This window comes from Cynara cardunculus, unplaced genomic scaffold, assembly GCF_001531365.2.
Source record: "Cynara cardunculus var. scolymus isolate 2C unplaced genomic scaffold, CcrdV1 Un_Scaffold_2685, whole genome shotgun sequence".
NCBI lineage: Eukaryota > Viridiplantae > Streptophyta > Magnoliopsida > Asterales > Asteraceae > Cynara > Cynara cardunculus.
In genome coordinates this window covers 2,138-12,624 of record NW_020201185.1, presented here as the reverse complement: position 1 = coordinate 12,624, position 10,487 = coordinate 2,138, and the positions used below count along the sequence as shown (strand labels likewise).

Here is a 10,487-nt window from a genome sequence, read left to right as displayed (position 1 = left end):
ATTGCCTTTAATGACATTGTATTCCTCTCGAAGCCCTGCGATAGTTAGCATTACTAAGTCTTTGTCCTTCATTGCTTCTCCAATGTTTGCTAGAGCAGTGGCATATTCGTGAACCCTGCTTAGGTAATCAGCCGGTTTTTCATCACCCTTCATGGTGATTCTAAGCAATTGAGTTTTGAGAGTAAATTCATGAGAGGCTGTAACAGGGGCATAAGCTCTTTCAAGAGATAACCATACCTCACGTGATGTTTTTCCCTGAATGTGTTGATAAGAATCATCGGACACAGTAGAGATGATAAGCATCCGAATGTGGGAATCGTTTGAGATCCACGGAATGTAGCTTGGATTGTCGGTGGTTGCTGATTCGTTGGTGACTTTCTGATCAGGGCACGGTACTGTTCCATCAACATAACCAAAGAGATTATGAGATGTGAGAAAAGCTTCAATCATAGAACGCCACTAGCCATAGTTGGTAGGTTTGAGAGAGAAGGAGAATTTGTGTGAATTGTGAATGGTTTTCTCCTGATGTGAAAAGGTGATTATAGTTGCCATGAATTCTGAGTTGATTTGTCTTTAACGCCGACAGATTGTTGATGAATTGAAAAGCGCCGATTGTAGGGTTAGGGTTAAAGGGCGCCGGCCGGCAAATTAGGGTTGAAGGGCGCCGGCAGATTAGGGTTGAAGGGCGCCGATTTTAGGGTTAGGGAGAAGGATCGATTTTAGGGTTAGGGTTAAGGTTAGGGTTAGGCTCTGATACCATATAAAACTTGATATTGATTGTATTGATTGAAAAATAATAATAGTCTGATACACTTTATATAGGTAAAACTAATTACACTTTGGACCCTAGACAATATTAAAAAAATATAAACTAGACTAGCTGACTTAGTCTAACATATAAACTGTTTCTTATCAGTTTTAATTGTTTTTAACTGTTTTTAATAGTTTTTAACAGTTTTAACTGTTCTTACTGATTCTAGACAGTTTTTCGTCGTTTTTCTAATTTCTCATCAGTTTTTAGTGTTTTTCTGTTATTCATTTTGAGCTAAATTGTTTCTGATTTCTTTTATCTGATTTCATTGCATTAGATCTTGTAATTGATCAATCTTGTTTTTTTTTAAATGACAGATATCCTAGAGAAGGAGAATCAAGAGATGAGAGCTCATATTTGCAAACTGGAAAAGAGCATAGAGAGCTATAAAGAGAAATATATTAATATGTTCTACGAGAATCATGATAATGTAGAACTTATTGCTAATCTACATCAAGATCATAAAGTTGCATTGGAAAAAGTTGAGAATGATTTCATGAATAAAATTAATAAACTTGAGAACACTCTTGAGTTCAGTGAGGAAAAACTATGATGATGATTTAAGAATTTGGAGTAAAGCTAATAAAGACATGTTCAATAAACTTCAAGAGCTAAAAACTGAAAGGAATTTTTTTGGGAGAAATAGTAAAGAGTCAGAGGTTTTAACTGATAAATCTAAAGTGACATGGTTGAACTAAGAAAGCTTCTAAACCTAGAGAAAGAAAAGGTTTTAGAAATGGAAAAGAATTTTAATGCTGAAAGGAATGAATTTGAGAAAGAGAAGAGGAGATCTATTGAATTTGAAAGAAAATTCAGTGCTGAACGCATATCTTTTGAAGATAAGATAAACTCTCTTGAACTGAATGCTAAAATGTTGTTAAAGCAAATCTCGGATTTTGAGCAGCTGATCATCTTGGAACGAGCCAAGAATGATAAAGAAAAGAAAGACATCTCTGAAGACTGTCAGAGTCGATTACAAAAATTTTCTGAAAGCATTGATCTAAAGCAGAAGGCTTTAGACGAAGAGAAGGAGCAATTTGCTCTTGAGAAAAGAAATACTTCCAAGAAGTATACAGCAATTACTAAAGAGCTTGCAAATAAGAAAAAGTGGCTTGACATCGCCTCGGAGAATGACAAGAGTAGCTCAGATGAAGAGAAACGAGAGTTGATAAATCAGAAGAGAAAGTTTGAAATGCTTCAGAAGGAGTTAGAAGGTAAACTCCTGGACATTACAAGCAAATTGTCTGATCTAAAGATAGACCTTGAAACTGAGATGAAGATGAGAATTGAACTTAAAATAAAATTTGATTTAGTTACTGCTGAAAGAGACCAGCTTTTACAAAAAGTCAAAGACTTTTCGTGTGCACAAAGCTCAATTAGTTCTCCTTCACAGTGTAAAACAAGCTCCCATAACTATGGTAAATCAAACAATTATTCGAGCAGTCCTAAATCAACTGTTTCTAAGAACAATTCTTGTTCTTCAAATCAGTATTATCAAGGGTATGTCATTGGATCACCCAATTATCATTCAAAAGGTAAAAGCATTTGGGTTAATAAAGCTGATTCTGTTTTATCTCATACACCTGTTGTTACTAACTCTGTTCTTCCTTGCATTGTGAGATCCACTAATGATTTAATCAATCTTAGCAAGAGAAGAATTATGTGCTCAACATGCAGAACCAATAATTTTGTCAATAACAAAAGGTTCAACAGGTGACATGGAGATAACAGCTATCAGAACAGTTGGAAAGGCAAGAACAGGTATGATCACAATTATTGGTACGGATCATATTTTATTCCTAATCATCCTATTTACAGTGCTAAAAAGAATATATCTAATAAGAATAAATGGTTTGGAAGTTACAACATACCCCAACCCGATACTAACAWAATAGGACCCAAATTCATTTGGGTACCAAAATCTACTTAATCTGGTTTTGCAGGTGTGTCAATTTTGTGTTGATCAGAATATCATATCAGTGATACACCAATGCAGGGGGAGTTGTAATCTATTCCAAACGAGGATTCTGAACAATTCAGTTCAGGACCCGTGCTTTACCGAGAGTGGTTTCTAAACACACAGTTTAGGACCCGTGCTAAACATGTTTTTCTTATTTGTTTTTAATTTTTTGAGCTGAATCGAATCATTTCTATAATCTACTTTCTAGGGGGAGTCTCTAGAAAGTTCAATAAATCCTTTTCGAAAAATAAATTTTCTGTTGGGAAACGAGTACATTCTCTGAACAGGTATTTCCTGAGATTTTACTTGTGTAAATTCTCGTCGTACATAACTCCAATACCTGTTTCAGCTATTCTTCAAACTGTTATTATCACGTCTCTTATACGAAAATCATTTTCGGTGATAATACGCTCGTTTGTATTCAAGTTTGTTTTCTGATATTGTTTTTCGTTGATTGATATACATTCAATATTTTTTTAATATCATAATCTGTAAACTCGTTCTTACAGATCATCATTCATTTCTCTCGCATACTGAATAATCTGTTCGTTGTCGCATCATTCCTTATTAACTGTGCTTATAGCAAAAAAAATTGATCAATTTTATCTGATCTTTGTGTTTTATATGCAATATTATTTTTGATCAACTTTTGTGATCAAATGTGCATAACTATAAATTTTTAGGAGGGACTGAGTGCTTATCGGAAATACCTCAATGGAATGTCAGAACCGACAAACCTACCCATGAGGACAACCATATCTGAGTGAGCTTTAAATCAAAAAGGGTTTGTGTGCCGAGATTAAAATGAAAATGAGAGGGGTAGTTGTTGTGAGCTAAAAGAATTGACGAGAGTTGTCAGGATTAAAAGAATACGAGAATCCTGTTCCAAACTTCTAAAATCCGGGCATACCACACAATCTATTAGTTCTCGATTCTTTGGAGACTAATATTGAAAAAGGCAAAGCCCAGGCCAATTCTTGTCACAACCCCACCAGCTACTCATTTATCTCTCAACAGATAAATGTTTCAATAACACTTGGGGYACGCARCTCATCATCTATCAAYTTCTCATTCGGAGAAAGTTGATATTGAATCAGAAGGATATRTSYCCCCTTCAAGTCTTTTTGATCACATATTGAGTCTGATAAATTTGTGYAGTCCACACGGTTTATCTTTTTGAGCCTAAATAGAAGCATATGTTGCTTTATCTTTCTATACTACACAGATTGCATTTTATACGTTATTTTGCCAAAACATTCATAGATATGCTTTTATTAAGCTATCGATGATTGAATGGAAGACCTGGTGAGATAAGCCTCATAAAGTCTCATATATATAATACATTCGTTGTACTGAGTATATCTGTTATACTACAGGCCAATCTTTTTATAAGATTGAAAACAATTTCATTCGTTGAAATTGGTTGTTACCTTCCCATTCCCTTAATCTGAAAAGATTAAATAAGTGGATTTGCAAAGATCTACTTACAATTTTATGAATTGACGGCTTACGCGAAGGATTTCATTCATTTTTGTGTATGATGGAATGATTCTCATTTCATCATAAAGGGGAGTATGTAATAATGAATGAAATGTCCAATTCCGAACATTTTAAAGGGAATCTGATGTAAAGATCAAGGGGGAGTAACTTTAAAGATGGCTAAAGACTCAAAAGGAATGCGACTGAAGATGATTACAAAAGATTATTCCTGTGATAAAACGTCTGAGAGTTTTTTTTGAATGAGAAGATCAATGTTTCAAAAGTTTACCAACAGAGTTTTTCTTTTCAAAGAGGAAGTTTGTGACTTATTGTCTGAAGATTCTTTGAAGATCATATCTTGTACAATTGTTTCTGAAGATTGTTATTGTTTTTGATCTATATTGTCAAAAGAGAAGATCATCGTTGTTCTACATTCGTGGGGGAGAATGTAAGAAGATCTTTCTCAACTAACGATCGTCTGAAGTTTTCAAGTTGAAGTTTGTTTTTGAAGAAGACAATAGTGTGCTTAAAGCTTCAAAGTTCAAACGAGACTTAAAGCGCGGAAATTCTTTCAAGTCTGAATACAAAGGGGAAGAATGTTAGGACTGAAAGTCAGTGTAATATTGTATTCGTCTTGAAAGTTTATTTTGTCTATAATTGTAGAAAAGTCATCGTGTTTGACTTTTCTTAGATAGTTTGACTTTGACCATTTGTGTAATGTTTGACCCTATAAATAGGGTGAAGTCTTGTAATCTTTGCAAGAGCTCCATTGTAAAACTCATAATACGTATATTGAAGTTTGACTAGATTTCAGATCTTGACTTTTCCTCTTAAACTCTCTCATCTCTCCTCTCATGTTCTTCAAGGCTAAATCATAAAATGCCATGGATTCATTGAAGATACCTTAAAGATTGATCAAAGTGACCTCACACCGTACTTGATCGGAAGGAAGTTCGTTGTAAGGACAGACCAACAAAGCTTGAAGTTTTTATTGGAGCAAATGTTAAAAGACTGAAATGATGGGATTGATTTGCTAGGAATGTTCTTAATGCAAGTACAACACAAAATGAAACAAGAAGCTGATGGGCATAGGAAGGAGGCAAATTTTAACATTAGAGATATGGTTTTCTTAAAGCTTAGGCCTTACCTACAGGAAATCTTTAAGGAAAAACAACCACCAAAAGTTGTTCGTGCATTTTTATGGACTATTTAAAGTGGTAGGCAAGGTGGGAAGGGTGGCTTATCACTCGGAATTGCCAACATCTACACGATTCCATCCAGTGTTTCATGTCTCTCAGTTGAGGAGAGCAATCGGACAGTGCGCCTCCTCAACCATATTGCAAAATCAATTGAATGACGATATGGAAAAGATAGTAGAACCGGAAGATGTCCTACAAGTACGAACAACACAGGATGGAAGACAAGAGGCATTAATCATGGAAGACTTTACCTGTGTTTGAAGCCTCCTGGGAAGATTGTGAATGTTAAAGATGCAATTTCCTTCTTTTCATCTGAGGACAAGCTACAAGTCTTGCCCCGAGGGGGTGTTGATAGACTTTAGAGTATAAAGACATATTCAAGAAGAAAAGAGAGGAGGGCAGATTAATAAGATAAAAATAAAGCAAGTCTTGGATAAGTCATAAGTCATCAAGTTTACATATAACTATCTTATGTTTATTTTAATTGTTATAATTGTTTTTCTTTAGGATCCGTTTTATTCTAGGAGTCTTTTACTTATCAGTTTAAATACATTCATTGTTTACCTTTTTGGAATATAGATCAATTTATTATAATTCAATTCTCTACAATTGAATAGGGAGAGACTGCAGCCTCTCGAAAGCTGTAGGGTTTTAATACTCTAATCTTGGCAACCTTTTATCGACTCTTATTAGTATACTTCGATGTGGGTGTTGCTTGTGTATTGGATAATTGGATACAAGTATATTGCAGAAGGAACATACAACACGTACTTAATCTGTCGACTTGGTTCAATTTGGAGTTTGCCAGATAGTGATCGTGTTAATGTTCAAGACTAGATAATGTGGGAATATTTCTTTAACTTGTGACTACGTGTCTATGTAGCTTTGCATAATGTCTCTATGTAAAGGGATGTGTGTCATCTCCATGTCCTCCTATCCCCAACTTTTAAGATTTTTAAGTTAAGTATCAAGGTTGACCTACTTGTATCTTATCATATAGTTCCCTACATATTTCACAAGGTTATATGTTGGAGCAGTTGGCATGTTTGTATTACTTAGAGAACCTCAACCTGAAATAGGTCATGGAGGGTGATAAAAAGCTAGCATCCACCCTAGAAACTAGATATAACAAATTACTTCCATAAATTAGGTCTTCTACACTTAACTTTTAACTAGCTCCAAAGATGATATAATAACAGTACTAATAGTACGAAGTAACTAGATAACGACAATAATACCCCCTCCATCCCACAAGGATGACAAAGTTTAACTAGCAGAAGCAGTTGACTGATAGCTAAATATATAAAATACTCCGGGATATAACTTAGACCATAAAATTGATGTTAATTTGTCACCAAAATGAATCAAAACTACCTTTGTAATGATAAAGAAGGTATATACCAAAGTAATGTATATACTCATCCTGAAAGTGATAAAGGGAAAGGTGTCAAATGGAAGAACTCTCTTATCTTCACTAGGAAAAACAAAGTATGAGTAATAAACATTTCACAAGAAGCAGATTCCATACTAGGTTGATGCCTCACCTAATAAAGAAATAGCACCAAGATATAAGGTCATCATGGACCTGAAAGAATGAGCATATTCTCACAAATGAAGAACAAATGACACTTTAGTATCTCATGACGCCTACAAAAAGCACTCTGACTTCTAGACAAAAAATGACAGGCAATTTCCAAAAATTAGAGCAGCATGTAAATCTCAACTCGCTTGATAATCCATATAATATTCTACCACTGCAGAAAAATATTGACATTCAAACAACCTGTTCTCACGAAATTCAAGCCATCTAGTGTATCATTACTCACATCATACCTGATTGCATAACCTAGTTTCTTAAATACATATAAATCATGATCAAGCATTGCCTTCAAAATGACCCTACCTATACCTGCACTTTTGAAAATCTAAAGCAAACATGCTAATGTGTAACATCACCATCACCTTACCAATAATCACTGTTATTGCTGGAAAATCCATTAGATGCTATGCATGTAGCATTGCCATCCAACAACCTTATGATGGAATTTTCTACAAGCATCCCAAACGGTGCTGACAGAGGTCCCTCGATGCTGCATTTCATCAACCTCCTACCCAATGCTACCCAAGCCTCATCCAAACCCACAGTTCCACAGACAACGAAAAGATTAAACTAGTGGAATTGGGAAATGAATCCAACTACAGTAAAACAGTGATTACAAGAAAGAACACAGCACCCTAAAAGCAAAAGCAAATTTGTTTTAAATCCAAATAAGATAAGCATCAATGATATGTCAAAAATACTAATCCAGCCTTGTGTCATTATCACCTCCTAACTCGTATAGTCGTATTATCTTTTATGTTTTTCCCAGCTTCTCCAGATATCAACTCCTTCTACCTTTAGCATCTTATGGTGATGCTATCTAGTAATCTTTCACAGACAACATCTATCGAACTTCCATCTTTTGCACAGCTCCTCTGGCATATGCAAGCACTATGGTAAAGTTTTACTGCTAGTGTGCTACACCATCGTATTATTTTCAATGTGGATTCATCATCTTTGGAATAAAGATGAAAGATTTGCTCCTAACTAAATTTTAATAAAATAAAATCTACTTAAGGTCTAGTCAACCTAAAATACTAGTTTCTTGAACTTCAACTAATCCCTACAGATCTTATAAATACAATCTCTCAAAGTAGTATAAAACATAATCTCCTATAACACTTGTAAAAGGTAATCAATGCACATTTTAGGTTCCCATTACGAGGAAATTTTGATATTTCAAAGCATGTATTTAATGGTCAAGACGTTTGGAAAGCATCGACTGTCTGCTAGAACTTAAGTTGCAAGTTGACCTTGTTGACACAAGAATGGTCTCTTTCTAAGCTATTACTTAGATGACTCATACCAGGAACAGGAATTAGCCATCATGTTAAGCGAAAAGTTTAATCACCTGAAAGTTAAAAATTACAAACAAAAATCATATTTGGCTCACCTTTGCCCCATACCTAGCTTTCAAATCCACATTTCCACCCGTGTGATCATAATGATGGTGAGTGTTTAAAATGTAGGTCAGATTCCGATTATTTCTGCTCAAGGCATCTACTATTGGTAGAGATTCAGAAGGATCAACCACTCCAACAGTCCCAGTATCTACGTCATGCAAAAGATATGCATAATTGTCCTTGAGACATGGTACCTAACATACCACAAGAAAAAGATGACAGTAAAAATCAATATGGACGTGCAAATTTAAGGTGTACAAACTGGTGAACGATAAGGAAGACAGTTTGTGACTCTGTGTGTTCCAGATAATGCATCTTAACTCATAAGCAAGAATACAAAATGAAGAAAATGATTTAGGAACTGCAAAAATGTAAACTCACCAATTCAATTTGCAATGATGATGACATGTTGGAAATGCTACACAAATGAGAAACACCAAGAGATCGACTGACTCCTCGCAAGGTTTTGAACGGAAATGAAAATAACTGCACGAACCCATACATAAGGTTTTTCCGAAGGCAGAGTTGCCTTATGCCCGGCCATACACAGACCATCCTTCTCGCCTAGAACATTAGAAAACAATCAAAAAGCTTCAAGTCTGTCCAATACAAATTGCAATACAAGATAGGCATTGATGAAAGATAATATGTATGCTAATTCATCAATGCTAACTTATCTCTCCCCTCTATCATATTCTTGGCATCAGGTAATTACTTTCTGGCATTCCCTCTTTTATAAGACTCACGTACATATTCATCAGTAAGCAATACCATTTACCTTAACTCTTTGATGACACAAATAAAAGGCTAAAAGTAAGTTACCTGCTTTTCCCAAAACGTTGTCCCGGATTGTCATATTTTCTACCACTCAGCTTTTTACCATTTTTGACAAATTATCCCTGATCTTTCCCCTAAATTTTCTATATAGTTTCTTCTCCTTTCGTCTTTTTTCCCTCTCTAAATTTTCGCAATGATCTTTAGTAATCCACAGAGTGTTAATATCAGATTAGCTACTTGCCAAAAAAAAGAACAACAAACGCCCTAAACCCTAACGCCAGAACAGCTGACTTGTATGAAAATGTTCTTAAAAACAACGAAAATTGTCAAACCAGAAAACGCGTTTATGATACGCATTCCTCTTAAACTCTCAAATTCATTCTTTCACAACAACAAAACGACAATTTAGAGAGTCATAACCCAAACTAGGCATGACCTAAATGTATATTCCTCATTAAATATCTTACTCCACAGTAACTGAGTCCATAAAATCTCAATTACAATGATGAAGTCAGATAATCAGACAATCTACCAAATACACAATTCATATCCGACACTACCAATATCTGTGATGATAAAATTTACTAAAACATACAGAAAAATGCATACGAATCAGACTGTGAAGTCAGAATCTTCAAAGACGCGAGATTGTATACCAAATTAAGAATGGAGATAAAAGAGGAAGTAGTGAAAATTGAAGAGAGAAAATGGAAGAAACCTCAGAAGAAGGGAGGGCAGCCATGGCAGAAGGTGCTAGTGATCTACAGAGCATTTGCATTTTTGGGCGAATTTGGCTTTTGTAATCAAGCACTACCCGAAGGCGAAGAGAGAGAATGGTGAACAAGAGACGGGTATGGGTTACATTAGTGTTTCGACCACCACAGTACATACAATACGTACGCGTTTTTTCCTCACTTTTTCGTCCATATTTCTCATAGGGTGGACATGTTGCGTTACCATATTTTATCTCAACAAGTAGTCCCTTATGATGTTAAATGTGACATTTTCAACAAATTCTCAAAATCTTGGAGCTATTTATATGTATTTAGGGTCTTTTATCGATTTAAGTAAAATTATAGCCATAATTATTTATGTTCAAATCATTAATTGTTTAGTTTTAGGTTCAAATCATTAATGGTTTAGGTTTAGTTTCAAATTCTTAATTAGGTTTAGCCCATTTTTGTTATTAACATACTAAAAGAGCACTCGTACAATACAGCAAGATACATCTTCATTTTAATGTTTCGTTTTTTTTTTT

General features: G+C 34.9%; 1 protein-coding gene across 1 annotated transcript in view; it reads right to left on the bottom strand.

The window, feature by feature from the left end:
* LOC112503219 (probable hydroxyacylglutathione hydrolase 2, chloroplastic) overlaps positions 1-10,125 on the bottom strand; it is a 41,270-nt gene extending 31,145 nt beyond the window's left edge. Inside the window, exons 1-3 of the mRNA XM_025107282.1 lie at positions 9,948-10,125; positions 8,834-9,016; positions 8,443-8,646 (exon numbers count right to left, since the gene is read on the bottom strand). Of these exons, the coding sequence (XP_024963050.1) occupies positions 8,443-8,646; positions 8,834-9,016; positions 9,948-10,118 (558 nt within the window). The 5' untranslated portion in view covers positions 10,119-10,125. The remainder of the gene's footprint in view (positions 1-8,442; positions 8,647-8,833; positions 9,017-9,947) is intronic.
* Between the last annotated feature and the right edge of the window lie 362 nt (positions 10,126-10,487).